We start from the raw sequence: 22543 nt of genomic DNA, 5'->3' as shown, positions 1-22543 counted from the left end.
GGATAACCTGAAATCTTACCCTGCGCTGAGCTCCATAACCCTGGGTAAAAGGTGTGACTTCATCCCCTTGAAGCTTAACACCACCACATGTCACAGGTAACAGTAACATTGGTGCCTGGAGGCTGGAAGTAGGCACAAGGCCTTGCAGGCCTTTCCTGATACTGTGAAGGGGTGAAATAGACTTTAATGGGCATGTGAAGTGTTTTGCTTTAACACCTCCAGCCAGGGGGATAACCTGAATTCTTACCCTGCACTGAGCTCCATAACCCTGGGTAGAAGGCGTGACTTCTTCCCCTTGAAGCTTAACACCACCAAATGTCACAGGTATCAGTAACTTTGGTGCCTGGAGGCTGGAAGTAGGCCCAAGGCCTTGCAGGCCTTTCCTGATACTGTGAAGGGGTGAAATAGACTTTATTTGGCATGTGGAGTGTTTTGCTTTAACACCTCAAGCCAGGGCGATAACCTGAAATCTTACCCTGCGCTGAGTTCCAGAACCCTGGGTAGAAGGTGCAACTTCATCCCCTTGAAGTTGAACACCTACAAATGTCACAAGTGTCAGTGAAATTGGTGCCTAGAGGCTGGAAGAAGGCACAAGGCCTTTCCTGATACTGTGAAGGGGTGAAATAGACTTTATAGGGCATGTGAAGTGTTTTGCTTTAACACCTCAAGCCAGGGGGATAACCTGAATTCTTACCCTGCGCTGAGCTCCATAACCCTGGGTAGAAGGTGTGACTTCATCCCCTTGAAGCTTAACACCACCACATGTCACAGGTATCAGTAACATTGGTGCCTGGAGGCTGGAAGTAGGCACACGGCCTTGCAGGCCTTTCCTGATACTGTGAAGGGGTGAAATAGACTTTAATGGGCATGCAAAGTGTTTTGCTTTAACACCTCCATCCAGGGGGATAACCTGAATTCTTACCCTGCGCTGAGCTCCATAACCCTTGGTAGAAGGTGTGACTTCCTCCCCTTGAAGCTTAACACCACCAAATGTCACAGGTATCAGTAACATTGGTGCCTGGAGGCTGGAAGTAGGTACAAGGCCTTGCAGGCCTTTCCTGATACTGTGATGGCGTGAAATAGACTTTATTGGGCATGTGGAGTGTTTGGCTTTAACACCTCAAGCCAGGGGGATAACCTGAAATCTTACCCTGCGCTGAGCTCCATAACCCTGGGTAAAAGGTGTGACTTCATCCCCTTGAAGCTTAACACCACCACATGTCACAGGTAACAGTAACATTGGTGCCTGGAGGCTGGAAGTAGGCACAAGGCCTTGCAGGCCTTTCCTGATACTGTGAAGGGGTGAAATAGACTTTAATGGGCATGTGAAGTGTTTTGCTTTAACACCTCCAGCCAGGGGGATAACCTGAATTCTTACCCTGCACTGAGCTCCATAACCCTGGGTAGAAGGCGTGACTTCTTCCCCTTGAAGCTTAACACCACCAAATGTCACAGGTATCAGTAACTTTGGTGCCTGGAGGCTGGAAGTAGGCCCAAGGCCTTGCAGGCCTTTCCTGATACTGTGAAGGGGTGAAATAGACTTTATTTGGCATGTGGAGTGTTTTGCTTTAACACCTCAAGCCAGGGCGATAACCTGAAATCTTACCCTGCGCTGAGCTCCATAACCCTGGGTAAGAGGTGTGACTTCATCCCCTTGAAGCTTAACACCACCATATGTCACAGGTATCAGTAACATTGGTGCCTGGAGGCTGGAAGTAGGCACAAGGCCTTGCAGGCCTTCCCTGATACTGTGGAGGGGTGAAATAGACTTTATTTGGCATGTGAAGTGTTTTCCTTTAACACCTCCAGCCAGGGGGATGACCTAAATTCTTACCCTGCGCGGAGCTCCATAACCCTGGGTAGAAGGTGCGACTTCATCCCCTTGAAGCTTAACACCTCCAAATGTCACAGGTATCAGTATAATTGGTGCCAGGAGGCTGGAAGTAGGCCCAAGGCCTTGCAGGCCTTTCCTGATACTGTGGAGGGGTGAAATAGACTTTATTGGGCATGAGAAGTGTTTTGCTTTAACACCTCCAGTCAGGGGTGAAGCCTGGAATCTTACCCTGCGCTGAGTTCCATAACCCTGGGTAGAAGGTGCAACTTCATCCCCTTGAAGTTGAACACCTACAAATGTCACAAGTGTCAGTGAAATTGGTGCCAAGAGGCTGGAAGTAGGCACAAGGCCTTTCCTGATACTGTGAAGGGGTGGAATAGACTTTATTGGGCATGTGAAGTGTTTTGCTTTAACACCTCAAGCCAGGGTGAGAACCTGAAATCTTACCCTGCGCTGAGCTCCATAACCCTGGGTAAAAGGTGTGACTTCTTCCCCTTGAAGCTTAACACCACCAAATGTCACAGGTATCAGTAACATTGGTGCCTGGAGGCTGGAAGTAGGCACAAGGCCTTTCCTGATCCTGTGAAGGGGTGAAATAGACTTTATTGGGCATGTGAAGTGTTTTGCTTTAACACCTCAAGCCAGGGCGATAACCTGAATTCTTACCCTGCGCTGAGCTTCATAACCCTGGGTAGAAGATGTGACTTCTTCCCCTTGAAGCTTAACACCACCAAATGTCACAGGTATCAGTAACATTGGTGCCTGGAGGCTGGAAGTAGGCACAGAGCCTTTCCTGATACTGTGAAGGGGTGAAAAAGACTTTAATGGGCATGTGAAGTGTTTTGCTTTAACACCTCCAGCCAGGGGGATAACCTGAATTCTTACCCTGCACTGAGCTCCATAACCCTGGGTAGAAGGTGTGACTTCATACCCTTGAAGCCTAACACCTCCAAATGTCACCGGTATCAGTAACATTGGTGCCTGGAGGCTGGAAGTAGGCACAAGGCCTTGCAGGCCTTTCCTGATACTGTGAAGGGGTGAAATAGACTTTATTGGTCATGTGAAGTGTTTTGCTTTAACACCTCCAGCCAGGGTGATAACCTGAAATCTTACCCTGCGCTGAGCTCCATAACCCTGGGTAAAAGGTACAACTTCGTCCCCTTGAAGCGTAACACCACCACATGTCACAGGTATCAGTAACATTGGTGCCTGGAGGCTGGAAGCAGGCACAAGGCCTTGCAGGCCTTTCCTGATACTGTGAAGGGGTGAAATAGACTTTAATGGGCATGTGAAGTGTTTTGCTTTAACACCTCCAGCCAGGGGGGATAACCTGAAATCTTACCCTGCGCTGAGCTCCATAACCCTGGGTAGAAGATGTGACATCTTCCCCTTGAAGCTTAACACCACCACATGTCACAGGTATCAGTAACATCGGTGCCTGGAGGCTGGAAGTAGGCCCAATGCCTTGCAGGCCTTTCCTGATACTGTGAAGAGGTGAAATAGACTTTATTGGGCATGTGGAGTGTTTTGCTTTAACACCTCCAGCCAGGGGGATAACCTGAATTCTTACCCTGTGCTGAGCTCCATAACCCTGGGTAGAAGGTGTGACTTCTTCCCCTTGAAGCTTAACACCACCACATGTCACAGGTATCAGTAACATTGGTGCCTGGAGGCTGGAAGTAGGCCCAAGGCCTTGCAGGCCTTTCCTGATACTGTGAATGGGTGAAATACACATTGCTGTGTATGGTAATTGTTCTAATTTCACGCCTCCAGCCTGGGGTGAAGCCTGAAATCTTACCCTGCGAGGAGCTCCATAACCCTGGGTAGAAGGTGTGACTTCATCCCCTTGAAGCTTAACACCACCAAATGTCACAGGTATCAGTACATTGGTGCCTGGTGGCTGGAAGAAGGCCCAAGGCCTTGCAGGCCTTTCCTGATACTGTGAAGGGGTGAAATAGACTTTATTGGGCATGTGAAATGTTTTGCTTTAACACCTCAAGCCAGGGGGATAACCTGAAATCTTACCCTGCGCTGAGCTCCATAACCCTGGGTAAAAGGTGTGACTTCATCCCCTTGAAGCTTAACACCACCACATGTCACAGGTGTCAGTAACATTGGTACCTGGAGGCTGGAAGTAGGCCCAAGGCCTTTCAGTCCTTTCCTGATACTGTGAAAGGGGTGAAATAGACTTTATTGGGCATGTGAAGTGTTTTGCTTTAACACCTCAAGCCAGGGCGATAACCTGAAATCTTACCCTGCGCTGAGCTCCATAACCCTGGGTAGAAGGTGTGACTTCATCCCCTTGAAGCTTAACACCTCCAAATGTCACAGGTATCAGTAACATTGGTGCCTGAAGGCTGGAAGTAGGCACAAGGCCTTGCAGGCCTTTCCTGATACTGTGAAAGGGGTGAAATAGACTTTATTGGGCATGTGAAGTGTTTTGCTTTAACACCTCAAGCCAGGGCGATAACCTGAAATCCTGCGCTGAGCTCCATAACCCTGGGTAAAAGGTGTGACTTCATCCCCTTGAAGCTTAACACCACCACATGTCACAGGTATCAGTAACATTGGTGCCTGGAGGCTGGAAGTAGGCACAAGGCCTTGCAGGCCTTTCCTGATACTGTGAAAGGGGTAAAATAGACTTTATTGGGCATGTGAAGTGTTTTGCTTTAACACCTTAAGCCAGGGCGATAACCTGAAATCTTACCCTGCGCTAAGCTCCATAACCCTGGGTAGAAGGTGTGACTTCTTCCCCTTGAAGCTTAACACCACCGAATGTCACAGGTGTCAGTAACATTGGTGCCTGGGGGCTGGAAGTAGGCACAAGGCCTTGCAGGCCTTTCCTGATACTGTGAAAGGGGTGAACTAGACTTTATTGGGCATGTGAAGTGTTTTGCTTTAACACCTCAAGCCAGGGCGATAACCTGAAATCTTACCCTGAGCTGAGCTCCATAACCCTGGGTAAAAGGTGTGACTTCATCCCCTTGAAGCTTAACACCACCAAATGTCACAGGCATCAGTAACATTGGTGCCTGGAGGCTGGAAGTAGGCCCAAGGCCTTGCAGGCTTTTCCTGATACTGTGAAGGGGTGAAATAAACTTTATTGGGCATGTGGAGTGTTTTGCTGTAACACCTCCAGCCAGGGGGATAACCTGAATTCTTACCCAGCGCTGAGCTCCATAACCCTGGGTAGAAGGTGTGACATCTTCCCCTTGAAGCTTAACACCACCAAATGTCACAGGTGTCAGTAACATTGGTGCCTGGGGGGCTGCAAGTAGGCCCAAGGCCTTGCAGGCCTTTCCTGATACTGTGAAGGGGTGAAATACAATTTATTGGGCATGTGAAGTGTTTTGCTTTAACACCTCGAGCCAGGGGGAATAACCTGAAATCTTACCCTGCGCTGAGCTCCATAACCCTGGGTAGAAGGTGTGACTTCTTCCCCATGAAGCTTAACACCACCAAATGTCACAGGTGTCAGTAACATTGGTGCCTGGAAGTAGGCACGAGGCCTTGCAGCTCTTTCCTGATCCTGTGAAGGGGTGAAATACAATTTATTGGGCATGAGAAGTGTTTTGCTTTGACACCTCCAGCCAGGGGGATAACCTAAAGTCTTACCCTGCGCTGAGCTCCATAACCCTGGGTAGAAAGTGTGACTTCTTACCCTTGAAGCTTAACACCACCAAATGTCACAGGTATCAGTAACATTGGTGCCTGGAGAATGGATGTAGGCCCAAGGCCTTGCAGGCCTTTCCTGATACTGTGAAGGGTTGAAATAGACTTTATTGGGCATGAGAAGTGTTTTGCTTCAACACATCCAGCTAGGGGCGAAAAGCTAAAATCTTACCCTGCGCTGAGCTCCATAACCCTTGGTAGAAGGTGTGACTTCATCCCCTTGAAGCTGAACACCTCCAAATGTCACAAGTATCACAAACACTGGTGCCTGGAGGCTGGAAGTAGGCCCAAGGCCTTGCAGGCCTTTCCTGATACTGTGAAGGGTTGAAATAGACTTTATTGGGCATGAGAAGTGTTTTGCTTTAACACCTCCAGCCAGGGGGGGTAACCTGAATTCTTACCCTGCACTGAGCTCCATAACCCTGGGTAGAAAGTGTGACTTCTTCCCCTTGAAGCTTAACACCTCCAAATGTCACAGGTATCAGTAAAATTGGTGCCGTGAGACTGGAAGTAGGCCCAAGGCCTTGCAGGCCTTTCCTGAGACAGTGAAGGGGTGAAATAGACTTTATTGGGCATGTGGAGTGTTTTGCTTTAACACCTCCAGCCAGGGGAATAACCAGAAATCTTACCCTGTTCGGAGCTCCATTACCCTGGGTAGAAGGAGTGACTCTGTCCCCTTGAAGCTGCAGGCTTCCTAATGTCACAAGTATCACTAAAACAGGTGCCTGGAGGCTGGAAATGTGCCTACGGTCTTGCAGGCCTAGGTCTGATACTGTAAAGGGGTTAGATACAGTGTTGGAATAAAGAATTATTCTGTTTTCCCACCTCCAGCCAGGAGTGGAACCTGACATCTTACCCTGCGCGGAGCTCCATAGCCCAGGCTAGTAGGAGCAACTGTATCCCCTTTGAAGATTAACTCCGCCAAATGTTACAATTATCACTAAAAGAGGTGTATGGAGGCTGCAAACGGGCCCACAGCCTTGAGCTGATACTGTAACAGGGGGGAATCTCACATTGCGCGGAGCACCATAGCTCTGAGTAGAAATAGCCACTCTGTGCCTGGAGGCTAGAAATGGGCTTGGGAGACTGATGTCTGATAATGTAAAGGGGTTTTTGAATGACGTTTTGTATTTCTCCACCTCCAGCCAAGGGGTAAATCCTGAAATATAACCCTAATCGGAGCTCCATAGCCCTCTGTAGAAAAAGTGACTTAGTCCCCTTGAACCTTAATAAAATGTGATAAATGTTAACAGTTTTAAACGGGTGCCTGGAGACTAAAAATGGAACAGAGACACTTTTTCAGATCCCATACTGCGAGGGACTTATTGTAATTAATTTGTGATATATATATATATATATATACAATTATTATTTTTCTTTTTTTGGCCCTCCTTCAGCTTAGGGGTTAAACCAGGAATTGTACCCGGATTGGAGCTCCACAGCCCCGGGTAGAAAAAGTGACTTTGTCCCCTTGAACCTAAGGAGTTAGTAAAAAAAAAAAAAGAAATGTGTGTGTGTTTATTTTTTATTTTTTTGCCGACCTCCAGCTAAGGGGGGAAACCGGAAATTTTACCCGAATCGGAGCTCCATAGCCCCGGGAAGAAAAAGGGACTGTGTCCCCTTGAACATAAGGAGTTAGTAAAAAAAAAATAAAAGAAATGTGTGTGTTTATTTTTTTTTTTTTTTTTGCCGACCTCCAGCTAAGGGGGGAAAACTGAGATTTTACCCGAATCGGAGCTCCATAGCCCCGGGAAGAAAAAGTGACTTTGTCCCCTTGAACCTAAGGAGTTAGTAAAAAAAAAAAAAAAAAAGAAGTGTGTGTGTGTGTTTATTTTTTTTTGCCGACCTCCAGCTAAGGGGGGAAACCGGACATTTTACCCGATTCGGAGCTCCATAGCCCCGGGAAGAAAAAGTGACTTTGTCCCCTTGAACCTAAGGAGTTTGTTAAAAAAAAAAAAGAAATGCGTGTATGTTTTTTTTTTTTAAGTTTTTTTTTTTCCGACCTCCACCTACGGGGGGGAACCTGAAATTGTACCCGAATCTGAGCTCCCCAGCCCCGGGTAGAATTAGTGCCATCGTCCCCTTGAACCAAAATGCCCACACAAAAAAAATAAAAATACTGAAACGGGGGCTTAAAGGCCCACAGGGACCCCTAAAGGGACATGGCGGTTCACCACAAAAATTAGGATCCCACACCCGCTTCCTTGGGCCTGCATGGGAACCCTATTTTATCGACTATTAAGCCCCCCACGTAGTGGGGGCTTACAGCTCCTGGGTGGAGAACAAAGTCGGAGTTAGCGCGGCCAATCCGCCGCCCGGCCATCTGGTCGCCGCAGCTCACTGGGCCATCTGGTCGACCCACAGAGGGGCGACCAGATGGCCCAGTGAGCTGCGGCGACCAGATGGCCGGGCGGCGGAACGGCCGCGCTATCTCCAACTTTGTTTCCCAGCCAGGCGCTGTAAGCCCCCACTACGTGGGGGGCTTAATAGTCGGTGAACTGCGTGACTCGTGGGGCCCTGTGCCGGGCTAAACCCGCCTTAGGTCCCCATGCAAGGGCTCCATGATGGCGGGCACCTGGGCCGGTCTAAACACCCCCCTTAGAACTGCGTGACTCGTGGGGCCCTGTGCCGGGCTAAACCCGCCTTAGGTCCCCATGCAAGGGCTCCATGATGGCGGGCACCTGGGCCGGTCTAAACACCCCCCTTAGAACTGCGTGACTCGTGGGGCCCTGTGCCGGGCTAAACCCGCCTTAGGTCCCCATGCAAGGGCTCCATGATGGCGGGCACCTGCTCCGGGCTAAACCCACCGTAGGTCCCCAGGCAAGGGCTCCATGATGGCGGGCCCCTGGTCCGGGCTAAACCCACCGTAGGCCCCCAGGCAAGGGCTCCATGATGGCGGGCCCCTGGTCGGGGCTAAACCCACCGTAGGTCCCCAGACAAGGGCTCCATGATGGCGGGCAGCCGGGCCGGGCTAAACCCACCGTAGGTCCCCAGGCAAGGGCTCCACGGTGGCGGGCCCCTGGGCCGGGCTGAACCCACCTTTGGTCCCTAGTTTAGAGCTCCATGGTGGCGGGCCCGTGGGACGGGGTAAACCCGCCTTCCCGGCCGTGCCTTCCAGAGCAGAGTGGCTGCGGAGCAACTCCCCGGGTTCCCCCCTCCTCCCCTCCCGAGCGAGTGTGGGCCTAGATAGCAGCCCTGCGCTGCGGCGATAATAGTTCATAGACACAGCTCTCACACGACATGGTGGTCGGCTCTTAAAAGAGCCTTTGGGTTGTTTTTTTTTTCCTTTTTTTCCGTGGTTTAACCGCCGAATCCGTAGAGAGTGCGGCCCTGGCGCTTCAGGGCATAGACCACATCCATGGCGGTGACGGTCTTCCTCTTGGCGTGCTCGGTGTAGGTGACGGCGTCCCGGATCACGTTCTCCAGGAAAACCTTGAGCACCCCGCGGGTCTCCTCGTAGATGAGGCCGGAGATGCGCTTGACTCCGCCACGGCGCGCCAGGCGGCGAATGGCCGGCTTGGTGATGCCCTGGATGTTGTCCCGGAGCACCTTGCGGTGTCTCTTGGCGCCGCCTTTGCCGAGCCCCTTCCCTCCTTTGCCGCGTCCAGACATGTTCTCTTCTCGGTGCTGGGAGCAGAAATGAAGAGGAAAACCAGCACCGGCTGCTTTCTATGGAGGCTCAGCGGACCTGCGCGGGAGCTCCAAGCGCCCACGTGACGCCCTGTGAGGCGGGAGAGCTCGGACCCGGCCCGCCTTCTGCAGGAAGCGGGGGCTGGAGCGGCCGTTGCCTTCTGAAAAAGAGCGGGCTCCCAGCCCGCCTTTGTCATGGGCTGGCTCAGCAGCTGCCGCTGCCGGTGCACAGATCACAGTCAAACACACGCAAGCACCTCCCTTCCCGGCCTCCCCTTGTGACCGCGGGCCACCCATCCCCTGCGTTCGGAGCCCCCTGTCCAATATAAGCAGAAGGCTCTGTATGTTTTAATGGAGCCACACACGTTAGCGGCCTCACCGGCACCACCCCGCTGCGTTTGGCCGCCTGCAACCTCGTAGCACTGCCCACATCCCGCGCCCGGCTGGGGCAAGCCTGCAAAATGTGTCCCCCAAAAATGAAAAGAAAAAAATATATATGTATATATTGTTTGAAAAAGAGCGCGCTCCCAGCCCGCCTCTGTCAGGGGCTCCCGATGGGGGGCTCAGCAGCTGCCGCCGGTGCACTGATCAGTCAAACACGCACACTCCTACCTTCCAGCCCCCCCCCCCCACTTGTCACCGCGGCCTGCCTAACCCTCGCGTTCGGTGCCCGCTCGGCTTGGCTCAGCAGCTGCCGCCGGTGCACTGATCAGTCAAACACACACACTCCTCCCTTCCAGGCCCCCACTTGTCACCGCGGCCCGCCTAACCCTCGCGTTCGGTGCCCGCTCGGCTGGGGCACGTCTGCAAAACGTGTCCCTGAAAATTAAAAATTATATATGTATAACAAAAACATCGATATGGTCTGCCTCATGCTAGGCTTTGGGACGGGACAACATTAAAGTGTACGGCCAGAGCTTGGGCATGCCCTCCACTACAAAGCTACGGTGGCGGGCGCTGCCGCATCTATGAAGCCGCCAGAGTAACACCTCGGCACGGATACGCTCTTTGATGGAGTCTGTGGATGGCCCTGAAAAGAGCCTTTGTGTTTAGGGTGCGTTTCCACGGTGGTCTGCGGGCCTTTACTTGCTTGCTTTGCCCTGTGCCTTGTGGCTCTCGGTTTTCTTGGGCAGCAGCACGGCCTGGATGTTGGGCAGGACTCCTCCCTGGGCGATGGTGACTCGGCCCAGCAGCTTGTTCAGCTCCTCGTCGTTGCGGATGGCCAGCTGGAGGTGTCTGGGGATGATGCGGGTCTTCTTGTTGTCCCGGGCGGCGTTGCCAGCCAGCTCCAGAATCTCAGCGGTCAGGTACTCCAGCACTGCAGCCAGATAGACGGGGGCACCGGCGCCCACCCTCTCGGCGTAGCTTCCCTTCCTGAGCAGCCTGTGCACACGGCCCACGGGGAACTGGAGCCCGGCTCTGGAAGAGCGTGTCTTGGCCTTGGCGCGGGCCTTTCCTCCTTGCTTTCCGCGTCCAGACATGGCGATCGATCTAGGGTCTCAGTCACACAACAGAGAGAATGGTACTGCTCCTTCTGCTGGACTCCGGTAATATAAAGACTTCGGGAGCGTCTGATTGGTTGACAGCTAGGCGCCGATAGTACTTTTCAATGGAGGGAGGCGGGCTTCTGTTTAACCAATCAGTGTCCCAGAACCGCATTACAATAGGAAGTGGGGGCCCTGCCAATGAGAAAGGAGAAACGGGAAGAAGCTGCTTTGCACGCCCAGCCTATAAATACAAGTGCCGGACGCCCAGGCATCATTTCTCTCGGCTCCACAGCAAGCAGCGAAAGAGCGTCGACCATGCCTGAACCAGCCAAGTCCGCGCCGGCACCCAAGAAGGGCTCCAAGAAAGCGCTCTCCAAGCCGCCCAAGAAGGACGGGAAGAAGCGCAAGAGGAGCAGGAAGGAAAGCTATGCCATCTACATTTACAAAGTGATGAAGCAGGTGCACCCGGATACCGGCATTTCCTCCAAGGCCATGGGCATCATGAACTCCTTCGTGAACGACATCTTCGAGCGCATCGCTGCAGAGGCTTCCAAACTGGCTCACTACAACTCGCGGCGCACCATCACCTCCCGGGAGATCCAGACCGCAGTCCGCCTTCTGCTCCCCGGAGAGCTGGCCAAGCACGCCGTGTCGGAGGGCACCAAGGCCGTCACCAAGTACACCAGCGCCAAGTAAGGCTTCCAGGCGCACCCCAACGAACACAACGGCTCTTTTAAGGGCCAACCACTTCCTCCCCTAAGAGCTAACGTGCTTCTATTATGACCGGAGAAATGTGTTTTGGAATATGTGTTTTATAAGGGTAATGTTAAGTGCAGAAAGGCCCGCTCTCACGGGGCTTGCTGCAGACCGAGGGCCGACAGCAGGCAACCCGTTCCGCCTCTTTAAATTAACATGTCTATATGAATGGGACCAAGTGTCACATGAGCACTGTAACGATGAGGTTCAATAAACCCACTGGGGAATTCACACATCTGCCCCCCCCCCCCGGGCTTATGGTTTTCCATGTTGGGGGCGAACAGTGTCTCTGTGAGCGGGTTTAACGTTGTGTTTGTACTTTTAAGACCCTGGGGAACGGCGTTAGTTCACCCCGGGGCAAACGTTCCCGAAATCAGACACACGAACCCGATGTACCGGGGACACAGATGCCCCTTAAGCGGTGGCTTGTGACCAGCGGATCCCTGCACAACCCCCTATAAAAAGGCTTTTTATTATTAGATGGACACATTGAACAGGCGTTTATGCACTGTGAACACAGAGTGCTCTGGTTAACCCAGAGCCGGTATAAGTTGCCCAGTGACCGTGGTACTCACAGCACACCCTCCCTAACCTGTAAAACACATGCCATGACAGATAAGAGAAGCTCGTAGGTGACAGGGTGGTGGCCCTTAAAAGAGCCGTTGTGGTGGTGGTTGTTCGGGTCGGTCCGTCTCCTTAGGCCCTCTCGCCTCGGATGCGACGGGCCAGCTGGATGTCCTTGGGCATGATGGTCACCCTCTTGGCGTGGATGGCGCACAGGTTGGTGTCCTCGAAGAGCCCGACCAGGTAGGCCTCGCTGGCCTCCTGCAGGGCCATGACGGCGGAGCTCTGGAAGCGCAGGTCGGTCTTGAAGTCCTGGGCGATCTCCCTCACCAAGCGCTGGAAGGGCAGCTTGCGGATGAGGAGCTCGGTGGACTTCTGGTAGCGGCGGATCTCGCGGAGAGCCACGGTGCCTGGCCGGTAGCGGTGAGGCTTCTTGACTCCTCCGGTGGCAGGCGCGCTCTTGCGGGCTGCCTTGGTGGCCAGCTGCTTGCGGGGCGCTTTGCCGCCGGTGGACTTGCGGGCTGTCTGCTTGGTGCGGGCCATGGCGGGAGCGGTCTCTCTCAGCGAAGGCAGAGAAGAATGGCGTCTACCAGGGAAAGAGCCCTATTTATGCCCTCACAGACGGAGGGCTGCTCTGGTTGGCTGAGGAGACCGCCCCACGTTCGAAAATAGCCCGCGGTGTGCAACGATTGGATACTGAACTGGAGGCTGCAGCCTAGCTGTCCAATGAGCTGTGGATAAAAGAGACCCCCCCCCTTGGATGATGGCGCCGGAGCCCGCGCCTCGGTCAGCCTTTGTCTCCGTCCGTCCATCCACTTGTAGTCACGAGGACGACTCGACCCCGGTCAACCGGGAGAGGAGCCCGAGATGTCATAAGCACACTGCCCTTGGTCACTCTGGAACACGCCCCCGTTACCTGCGCTCGATTGAAAGTTCACAATCGTCTGCTTTATGCAGGCGCTATATCGAGTCTGCCCGGATACAGTGAAAGCACCAACACAAACACGTTTATAATAAACTGAGGTCTTATAACTCCCAGACCCGCTTTTTACCCTCACCCTGGAGCACGCAGTTACCTGCGCTCCAATTAAAGTTCACAATCATCTGCTTTATGCAGACACTATTTAGAGTCTGCCCGGGTACAGTGAAAGCACAGAGACACACACGTTATTGCACATGTATTATAAACGGAGGCCTTATAACTCCCGGACCCCCTTATTTTCTATGTAATAACGATTTCAATCCACGCAGCACCGAAAGAGCCGTTTATATGGCCAAGATCACACGCGGCACTCGCGTGTGGAAAAGTGCGCTATGGATGTATGGTGCGGTTTATTTTTGAGAAGTGGGGCCATTGGGTGGGTGCAAAGGTGGGGAGGAACACGCTCTCTTCTAGATAGGGTGGTGGCCCTTAAAAGAGCCGTTGTGTTTGCAGTGTCTCGGTGCCAGCCCTTACTTCTTCTTGGGCGCTGCCTTTTTGGGCTTCGCTGCTTTGGGCTTGGCTGCCTTGGGTTTGACTACCTTGGCAGGGCTTTTCTTGGCTACTTTGGGCTTCGCCGCCTTGGCTTTCGCTGGGCTCTTGGCAGCCTTCTTGGCAGGGGCAGCCTTGGGCTTCTTGGGGCTCTTGGCTGCTGCTGGCTTCTTGACCTTCTTCGGGCTCTTCTTGACCCCCGCGGGAGCCTTTTTGGGCTTCTTGGCGGCAGGGGCAGCTTTCTTGGCCGCTGGCTTCTTGGTCTTGGCAGCTGTCTTCTTGGCTGCCTTCTTGCCCTCCAGCTGCTTCTTGTTCACTTTGAAGGACCCGGAGGCCCCGGTGCCCTTCAGCTGGGCTAGGGCGCCTTTACTGACCAGGCTCTTCAGGGAGACCTTAACGCGGCCCTTGTTCTTGTCCGCATCGTAGCCGGCGGCGGTCAGCGCCTTCTTCAGAGCCACCAGGGAGACTCCCTTCCTCTCGGCCGAGGCGGTCACACACTTCAAAATCAGGTCGGACACGCTGGGACCGGAAGGCTTCTTGGCCTTGGAGGCCCCCGCTGCTTTCTTCTGCTTCTTCTTGGGGGCGACCTCAGCGGGAGGAGCCGCGGCGGCTGGAGCGGTTTCTGCCATTGCAATACGAGTCTCGGCGCTGTCACAGAACAGAAATGTACCTCCCAACCCGAGCCCCGTGCATATATAGGGAGGAGCCAGCCCCTGATTGGTTCCGAGGAGTGAGGGCTGTGTGCGAGGCGCACTCGGCTCTCTGCTCCGAGCTGACTTTTGTGTTTCCTACTATCGGATTATCTAAGTTTTTAAACACAATCCGTTAAACACACGCTCCCATACACACATGAAAAGAAGCCCAACTTCAACCCCTTCCCGTGCCCTCCCCCGTTTCAGCCGACCCCGTCCTCAGAGGCTTGTAATCCGCCGTGAATCTCTGCCCTCCCCCGATGGCTGACGCCCCCGTGCCTTGAATCCCGGGCCCCGGGCCCCTTTCCCCCGATCCACCCTCGCGCTCTGAGGCCGGGAGCGGCGGCCCGCGGGCGGGAGGGGCCTCCTGCAGGGAGTGGGCCCTGTGGCGTCACAATGGGGCTCAGGGGGACGCGGGGAGCGCGTTCTGGAACGGGCCGAAGTAACACAGGGCTCCGCCGGCCGAGCGGGGGAGCGAAGACAACAACAGGGGGCCCCGGCCCGGGGGTCAGGGGGGCCCTCGCCGCGCGCCTGCACCCTCGGCTGTGGCACCCACGACTCGGGGGCAGCCGGGGGATTTTTACAAGCAGCGGGGCACGGGCCGGGCTCAAGACTCACGGGCATCACAAGGCGGCTGCGCGCTGGTAGCTTCACATGCAGCCAGAGGGCATTCACTGCCAAGCGCCGAGCTGGAGGAGACGGGGGCACACTAAACATAATAAACACACAGTGACACAATAGAGGCAGGCGGCCGAGTTAGACCTACATTGGCACCCAGCGTGAGAGCAGAAGGTGTGAAGGCACCTGAAATGGTGACCCCAGTACCTGCATGGAGGCACTCTGCTGAGCTGATGTTCACAGCTGGAGTTAGGTTTACATCTCAGGTGACATCTTTGGACGGGAACCGACCTTAACAACGCGGTCAAAACACCGCAGTACATTTCGATCGCTGCATTTACAACGCAAGTCTTTTCCACGACTTGCACGGGAGGGCGCACTAGACTATGGAATAGTGCGATTTACTATTCCAACACCTTCCCTACCTTACTTAGGCTGGAGTTCGAATAGTAAATCATACTATTCCTAAGTCTAGAGCGCCCTCCCGTGCAAGTCGTGGAAAGCGCCTAAAACAGCAATGTAATGTACCGCAATCTAATTGTTACATCATACATCCCACAGTACAGAGTGAGGCCTGTGACTATCAATGTTGTATTGAGCCCGATTGCTGGGGTGGGGACCACTCCTGAATCAAATGGCATGTCAAGAGTGCGACCTGCGCCGACAAATCAGATTCTGCGCCTGGCAGCCTGATTGAGGTCTACTGCTAATTACAGGTTTTCGCCTTATATGTAGGTAGAGGGAAACACAAATAAAACACTTCTCATAGTCCAAGACGTACATGAACACCATTCACAGTTTCAGATCTTAGCCTTCAGGTACCCTGGCCCATCCCTAGCTTCCAGGAACCTGTTTTAGTAATATATCTGATACTATGAGGTTTCCAGAATAAAGGGGACAACGTCAGCCCTTCTTCCCAGAGATATAGAGCTCCGCACAGGAAAATATTTCACGTCTTTCCCTGGGGTGGCGGTGTAAGAATAAAATACTTCACACGGCCCAAAACAGCACAAAATAACCCAGTCACCATATCAGAATAGAGCCTTCAGGGCTCTGGGGCATTTCTAGCCACCAGGGACCTGCTTTAGTGATATTTGTGACATTATGAGGTTTTCAGATTCAAGGGCACTAAGTCACTCTTTCTACCCAGGGATTTGGAGCTCCAGGCAGGGTAAGATTCAAGATTTCCCTCACGAGTGGAGGTGAAGAAATGAAAACACTTCACCTAGCCTAAAAGGTACATACACCCATTTGAAAGATCAGGCCTTGGCCTGCAGAGACATGGGCACATTTCTATCCACCAAACACATGTTTTAGTGATAAATGTGAAATTATGATGTGCTCAGCTGCAAGGGGACAATGGCACTCCGTCTACCCAGAACTACGGAGCTCTGCATAGGGTAAGATTTCAGCCTTGCCGCCTTGGATTTGAGGGAAGTGTTTTACTTCTCCGCCTCCTTCCAAGGGGAAAACCTGCGATCTCCCCCTGTGCATACTTCCATAGCCCTGGGTAGAAGGAGCAACTGTATCCCTTTGAAGATTAACACCTCCAAATGTTACATGTATCCCAAAAAATGGTGCCTGGAGGTTGGAAATAGGCCAAAGGCATTACAGGCCTTTCCCGACACTGCGAAGGGGAGAAATAGACCTTATTGGGCATGTGAAATGTTTTGCTTTAACACCTCCAGCCAGGGGGATACCCTGAATTCTTACCCTGCACTGAGCTCCATAACCCTGGGTTGAAGATGTGACTCCTTCCCCTTGAAGCTTAACACCACCAAATGTCACAGGTATCAGTAACATTGGTGCCTGGAGGCTGGAAGCAGGCCCAAGGCCTTGCAGGCCTTTCCTGATACCGTGTAGGTGTGAAATAGACATTCTTGGGCATGTGGAGTGTTTGGCTTTAACACCTCAAGCCAGGGGGATAACCTGAAATCTTACCCTGCGCTGAGCTCCATAACCCTGGGTAGAAGGTGGGACTTCTTCCCCTTGAAGCTTAACACCACCAAATGTCACAGGTATCAGTAACATTGGTGCCTGGAGGCTGGAAGTAGGCACAAGGCCTTGCAGGCCTTTCCTGATACTGGGAAAGGGTGAAATACACTGTACTGGGCATGTGAGGTGTTTTGCTTAAACACCTCCAGCCAGGGGGATAACCAAAAATCTTACCCTGCGCTGAGCTCCATAACCCTGGGTATAAAGTGTGACTTCATCCCCTTGAAGCTTAACACCACCAAATGTCACAGGTATCAGTAAAATTGGTGCCTGGAGGCTAGAAGTAGGCCCAAGGCCTTGCAGGCCTTTCCTGATACTGTGAATGGGTGAAATACACATTGCTGTGTATGGTAATTGTTCTATTTTCACGCCTCCAGCCTGGGGTGAAGCCTGAAATCTTACCCTGCGAGGAGCTCCATAACCCTGGGTAGAAGGTGTGACTTCATCCCCTTGAAGCTTAACACCACCAAATGTCACAGGTATCAGTACATTGGTGCCTGGGGGCTGGAAGTAGGCCCAAGGCCTTGCAGGCCTTTCCTGATACTGTGAAGGGGTGAAATAGACTTTATTGGGCATGTGAAGTGTTTTGATTTAACACCTCAAGCCAGGGGGATAACCTGAAATCTTACCCTGCGCTGAGCTCCATAACCCAGGGTAAAAGGTGTGACTTCTTCCCCTTGAAGCTTAACACCACCAAATGTCACAGGCATCAGTAACATTGGTGCCTGGAGGCTGGAAGTAGGCACAAGGCCTTGCAGGCCTTTCCTGATACTGTGAAGGGGTGAAATAGACTTTATTGGGCATGTGAAGTGTTTTGCTTTAACACCTCCAGCCAGGGGGATAACCTCAATTCTTACCCTGCACTGAGCTCCATAACCCTGGGTAGATGGTGTGACTTCTTCCCCTTGAAGCTTAACACCGCCAAATGTCACAGGTATCAGTAACATTGGTGCCTGGAGGCTGGAAGTAGGCACAAAGCCTTGCAGGCCTTTCCTGATACTGGGACAGGGTGAAATACACTGTACTGGGCATGTGAAGTGTTTTGCTTTAACACCTCCAGCCAGGGGGATACCCTGAATTCTTACCCTGCACTGAGCTCCATAACCCTGGGTAAAAGGTGTGACTTCATCCCCTTGAAGCTTAACACCACCAAATGTCACAGGCATCAGTAACATTGGTGCCTGGAGGCTGGAAGTAGGCCCAAGGCCTTGCAGGCCTTTCCTGATACTGTGAAGGGGTGAAATACAATTTATTGGGCATGTGAAGTGTTTTGCTTTAACACCTCCAGCCAGGGGGATAACCTGAATTCTTACCCTGCGCTGAGCTCCATAACCCTGGGTAGAAAGTGTGACTTCATCCCCTTGAAGCTTAACACCACCACATGTCACAGGTATCAGTAACATTGGTGCCTGGAGGCTGGAGGTAGGCCCAAGGCCTTGCAGGCCTTTCCTGATACAGTGAAGGGGTGAAATGGACTTTATTGGGCATGTGGAGTGTTTTGCTTTAACACCTCCAGCCAGGCGGATAACCTGAAATCTTACCCTGCGCAGAGCTCCATAACCCTGGGTAGAAGGTGCAACTTCATCCCCTTGAAGCTTTACACCACCAAATGTCACAGGCATCAGTAACATTGGTGCCTGGGGGCTGGAAGTAGGCACAAGGCCTTGCAGGCCTTTCCTGATACTGTGAAGGGGTGAAATAGAGTTTAATGGGCATGTGAAGTATTTTGCTTTAACACCTCCAGCCAGGGGGATAACCTGAATTCTTACCCTGCGCTGAGCTCCATAACCCTGGGTAGAAAGTGTGACTTCATCCCCTTGAAGCTTAACACCACCAAATGTCACAGGTATCAGTAACTTTGGTGCCTGGAGGCTGGAAGTAGGCCCAAGGCCTTGCAGGCCTTTCCTGATACTGTGAAGGGGTGAAATAGACTTTATTTGGCATGTGGAGTGTTTTGCTTTAACACCTCAAGCCAGGGCGATAACCTGAAATCTTACCCTGTGCTGAGCTCCATAACCCTGGGTAAAAGGTGTGACTTCATCCCCTTGAAGCTTACACCACCACATGTCACAGGTATCAGTAACATTGGTGCCTGGAGGCTGAAAGTAGGCACAAGGCCTTGCAGGCCTTTCCTGATACTGTGAAGGGGTGAACTAGACTTTATTGGGCATGTGAAGTGTTTTGCTTTAACACCTCAAGCCAGGGCGATAACCTGAAATCTTACTCTGCGCTGAGCTCCATAACCCTGGGTAAAAGGTGTGACTTCATCCCCTTGAAGCTTAACACCTCCAAATGTCACAGGTATCAGTATAATTGGTGCCAGGAGGCTGGAAGTAGGCCCAAGGCCTTGCAGGCCTTTCCTGATACTGTGAAGGGGTGAACTAGACTTTATTGGGCATGTGAAGTGTTTTCCTTTAACACCTCCAGCCAGGGGGATGACCTAAATTCTTACCCTGCGCGGAGCTCCATAACCCTGGGTAGAAGGTGCAACTTCATCCCCTTGAAGCTTAACACCTCCAAATGTCACAGGTATCAGTATAATTGGTGCCAGGAGGCTGGAAGTAGGCCCAAGGCCTTGCAGGCCTTTCCTGATACTGTGGAGGGGTGAAATAGACTTTATTGGGCATGAGAAGTGTTTTGCTTTAACACCTCCAGTCAGGGGTGAAGCCTGGAATCTTACCCTGCGCTGAGTTCCATAACCCTGGGTAGAAGGCGTGACTTCTTCCCCTTGAAGTTGAACACCTACAAATGTCACAAGTTTCAGTGAAATTGGTGCCTAGAGGCTGGAAGAAGGCACAAGGCCTTTCCTGATACTGTGAAGGGGTGAAATAGACTTTATAGGGCATGTGAAGTGTTTTGCTTTAACACCTCAAGCCAGGGGGATAACCTGAATTCTTACCCTGCGCTGAGCTCCATAACCCTGGGTAGAAGGTGTGACTTCATCCCCTTGAAGCTTAACACCACCACATGTCACAGGTATCAGTAACATTGGTGCCTGGAGGCTGGAAGTAGGCACACGGCCTTGCCTGCCTTTCCTGATACTGTGAAGGGGTGAAATAGACTTTAATGGGCATGCAAAGTGTTTTGCTTTAACACCTCCAGCCAGGGGGATAACCTGAATTCTTACCCTGCGCTGAGCTCCATAACCCTGGGTAGAAGGTGTGACTTCTTCCCCTTGAAGCTTAACACCACCAAATGTCACAGGTATCAGTAACATTGGTGCCTGGAGGCTGGAAGTAGGCACAAGGCCTTTCCTGATACTGTGAAGGCGTGAAATAGACTTTATTGGGCATGTGGAGTGTTTGGCTTTAACACCTCAAGCCAGGGGGATAACCTGAAATCTTACCCTGCGCTGAGCTCCATAACCCTGGGTAAAAGGTGTGACTTCATCCCCTTGAAGCTTAACACCACCACATGTCACAGGTAACAGTAACATTGGTGCCTGGAGGCTGGAAGTAGGCACAAGGCCTTGCAGGCCTTTCCTGATACTGTGAAGGGGTGAAATAGACTTTAATGGGCATGTGAAGTGTTTTGCTTTAACACCTCCAGCCAGGGGGATAACCTGAATTCTTACCCTGCACTGAGCTCCATAACCCTGGGTAGAAGGCGTGACTTCTTCCCCTTGAAGCTTAACACCACCAAATGTCACAGGTATCAGTAACTTTGGTGCCTGGAGGCTGGAAGTAGGCCCAAGGCCTTGCAGGCCTTTCCTGATACTGTGAAGGGGTGAAATAGACTTTATTTGGCATGTGGAGTGTTTTGCTTTAACACCTCAAGCCAGGGCGATAACCTGAAATCTTACCCTGCGCTGAGCTCCATAACCCTGGGTAAAAGGTGTGACTTCATCCCCTTGAAGCTTACACCAGCACATGTCACAGGTATCAGTAACATTGGTGCCTGGAGGCTGAAAGTAGGCACAAGGCCTTGCAGGCCTTTCCTGATACTGTGAAGGGGTGAACTAGACTTTATTGGGCATGTGAAGTGTTTTGCTTTAACACCTCAAGCCAGGGCGATAACCTGAAATCTTACTCTGCGCTGAGCTCCATAACCCTGGGTAAAAGGTGTGGCTTCATCCCCTTGAAGCTTAACACCACCAAATATCACAGGTATCAGTAACATTGGTGCCTGGAGGCTGGAAGTAGGCCCAAGGCCTTGCAGGCCTTTCCTGATACTGTGAAGGGGTGAAATAGACTTTATTGGGCATGTGAAGTGTTTTGCTTTAACACCTCAAGCCAGGGGGGATAACCTGAAATCTTACCCTGCGCTGAGCTCCATAACCCTGGGTAGAAGGTGCGACTTCATCCCATTGAAGCTTAACACCACCACATGTCACAGGTATCAGTAACATTGGTGCCTGGAGGCTGGAAGTAGGCACAAGTCCTTTCCTGATACTGTGAAGGGGTGAAACAGACTTTATTGGGCATGTGAAGTGTTTTGCTTTAACACCTCCAGCCAGGGGGATAACCCAAATTCTTACCCTGCACTGAGCTCCATAACCCTGGGTAGAAGGTGTGACTTCATCCCATTGAAGCTTAACACCACCACATGTCACAGGTATCAGTAACATTGGTGCCTGGAGGCTGGAAGTAGGCACAAGGCCTTGCAGGCCTTTCATGATACTGTGAAGGGGTGAAACAGACTTTATTGGGCATGTGAAGTGTTTTAATTTAACACCTCCAGCCAGGGGGATAACCCAAATTCTTACCCTGCGCTGAGCTCCATAACCCTGGGTAGAAGATTTGACTTCTTCCCATTGAAGCTTAACACCACCAAATGTCACAGGTATCAGTAACATTGGTGCCTGGAGGCTGGAAGTAGGCACAAGGCCTTGCAGGCCTTTCCTGATACTGGGAAAGGGTTAAATACACTGTACTGGGCATGTGAGGTGTTTTGCTTAAACACCTCCAGCCAGGGGGATAACCTGAAATCTTACCCTGCGCGGAGCTCCATAACCCTGGGTAGAAGGTGCGACTTCATGCCCTTGGAGCTTAACACCACCAAAGGTCACAGGTATCAGTAACATTGGTGCCTGGAGGCTGGAAGTAGGCACAAGGCCTTGCAGGCCTTTACTGATCCTGGGAAAGGGTGAAATACACTGTACTGGGCATGTGAGGTGTTTTGCTTAAACACCTCCAGCCAGGGGGATAACCTAAAATCTTACCCTGTGCTGAGCTCCATAACCCTGGGTAGAAAGTGTGACTTCATCCCCTTGAAGCTTAACACTACCAAAATGTCACAGGTATCAGTAACATTGGTGCCTGGAGGCTGGAAGTAGGCCCAAGGCCTTGCAGGCCTTTCCTGATACTGTGAAGGGGTGAAATAGACTTTAATGGGCATGCAAAGTGTTTTGCTTTAACACCTCCAGCCAGGGGGATAACCTGAATTCTTACCCTGCGCTGAGCTCCATAACCCTGGGTAGAAGGTGTGACTTCTTCCCCTTGAAGCTTAACACCACCAAATGTCACAGGTATCAGTAACATTGGTGCCTGGAGGCTGGAAGTAGGCACAAGGCCTTTCCTGATACTGTGAAGGCGTGAAATAGACTTTATTGGGCATGTGGAGTGTTTGGCTTTAACACCTCAAGCCAGGGGGATAACCTGAAATCTTACCCTGCGCTGAGCTCCATAACCCTGGGTAAAAGGTGTGACTTCATCCCCTTGAAGCTTAACACCACCACATGTCACAGGTAACAGTAACATTGGTGCCTGGAGGCTGGAAGTAGGCACAAGGCCTTGCAGGCCTTTCCTGATACTGTGAAGGGGTGAAATAGACTTTAATGGGCATGTGAAGTGTTTTGCTTTAACACCTCCAGCCAGGGGGATAA

At 52.0% G+C, this 22543-nt stretch overlaps 5 protein-coding genes across 5 annotated transcripts; 1 reads left to right on the top strand and 4 right to left on the bottom strand.

Annotated features, from left to right (window-relative positions):
* Positions 1-8408: 8408 nt before the first annotated feature.
* LOC144807591 (histone H4) lies at positions 8409-9667 on the bottom strand. Its single transcript, XM_078673231.1, has one exon. The coding sequence runs from the start codon at positions 9116-9118 to the stop codon at positions 8807-8809; it is 312 nt and encodes a 103-aa protein (XP_078529357.1). The 5' UTR covers positions 9119-9667; the 3' UTR covers positions 8409-8806.
* A 406-nt stretch (positions 9668-10073) lies between these two features.
* LOC144807587 (histone H2A type 2-C-like) lies at positions 10074-10794 on the bottom strand. The gene has a single exon (XM_078673226.1). The coding sequence runs from the start codon at positions 10615-10617 to the stop codon at positions 10219-10221; it is 399 nt and encodes a 132-aa protein (XP_078529352.1). The 5' UTR covers positions 10618-10794; the 3' UTR covers positions 10074-10218.
* A 44-nt stretch (positions 10795-10838) lies between these two features.
* On the top strand, positions 10839-11370 carry LOC144807596 (histone H2B 1.2-like). The gene has a single exon (XM_078673237.1). It carries the CDS (start codon positions 10939-10941, stop codon positions 11317-11319), a length of 381 nt encoding a protein of 126 aa, XP_078529363.1. The 5' UTR covers positions 10839-10938; the 3' UTR covers positions 11320-11370.
* A 184-nt stretch (positions 11371-11554) lies between these two features.
* On the bottom strand, positions 11555-13040 carry LOC144807595 (histone H3). The gene has a single exon (XM_078673235.1). It carries the CDS (start codon positions 12484-12486, stop codon positions 12076-12078), a length of 411 nt encoding a protein of 136 aa, XP_078529361.1. The 5' UTR covers positions 12487-13040; the 3' UTR covers positions 11555-12075.
* Positions 13041-13369: 329 nt separating this feature from the next.
* LOC144807586 (histone H1.01-like) lies at positions 13370-14088 on the bottom strand. The gene has a single exon (XM_078673225.1). The coding sequence runs from the start codon at positions 14041-14043 to the stop codon at positions 13396-13398; it is 648 nt and encodes a 215-aa protein (XP_078529351.1). The 5' UTR covers positions 14044-14088; the 3' UTR covers positions 13370-13395.
* Between the last annotated feature and the right edge of the window lie 8455 nt (positions 14089-22543).

This window comes from Lissotriton helveticus, unplaced genomic scaffold, assembly GCF_964261635.1.
Source record: "Lissotriton helveticus unplaced genomic scaffold, aLisHel1.1 SCAFFOLD_1133, whole genome shotgun sequence".
In the NCBI taxonomy this organism is placed as follows: Eukaryota; Metazoa; Chordata; class Amphibia; order Caudata; family Salamandridae; genus Lissotriton; species Lissotriton helveticus.
Note: the sequence above shows the minus strand (reverse complement) of the source record. Positions and strands in the feature narration are given on the sequence as shown.

Bases quoted from the DNA above. Each gene is read 5' to 3' on its own strand.
- LOC144807591 (XM_078673231.1), bottom strand. From the start codon at position 9,118: ATGTCTGGACGCGGCAAAGGAGGGAAGGGGCTCGGCAAAGGCGGCGCC.
- LOC144807587 (XM_078673226.1), bottom strand. From the start codon at position 10,617: ATGTCTGGACGCGGAAAGCAAGGAGGAAAGGCCCGCGCCAAGGCCAAG.
- LOC144807596 (XM_078673237.1), top strand. From the start codon at position 10,939: ATGCCTGAACCAGCCAAGTCCGCGCCGGCACCCAAGAAGGGCTCCAAG.
- LOC144807595 (XM_078673235.1), bottom strand. From the start codon at position 12,486: ATGGCCCGCACCAAGCAGACAGCCCGCAAGTCCACCGGCGGCAAAGCG.
- LOC144807586 (XM_078673225.1), bottom strand. From the start codon at position 14,043: ATGGCAGAAACCGCTCCAGCCGCCGCGGCTCCTCCCGCTGAGGTCGCC.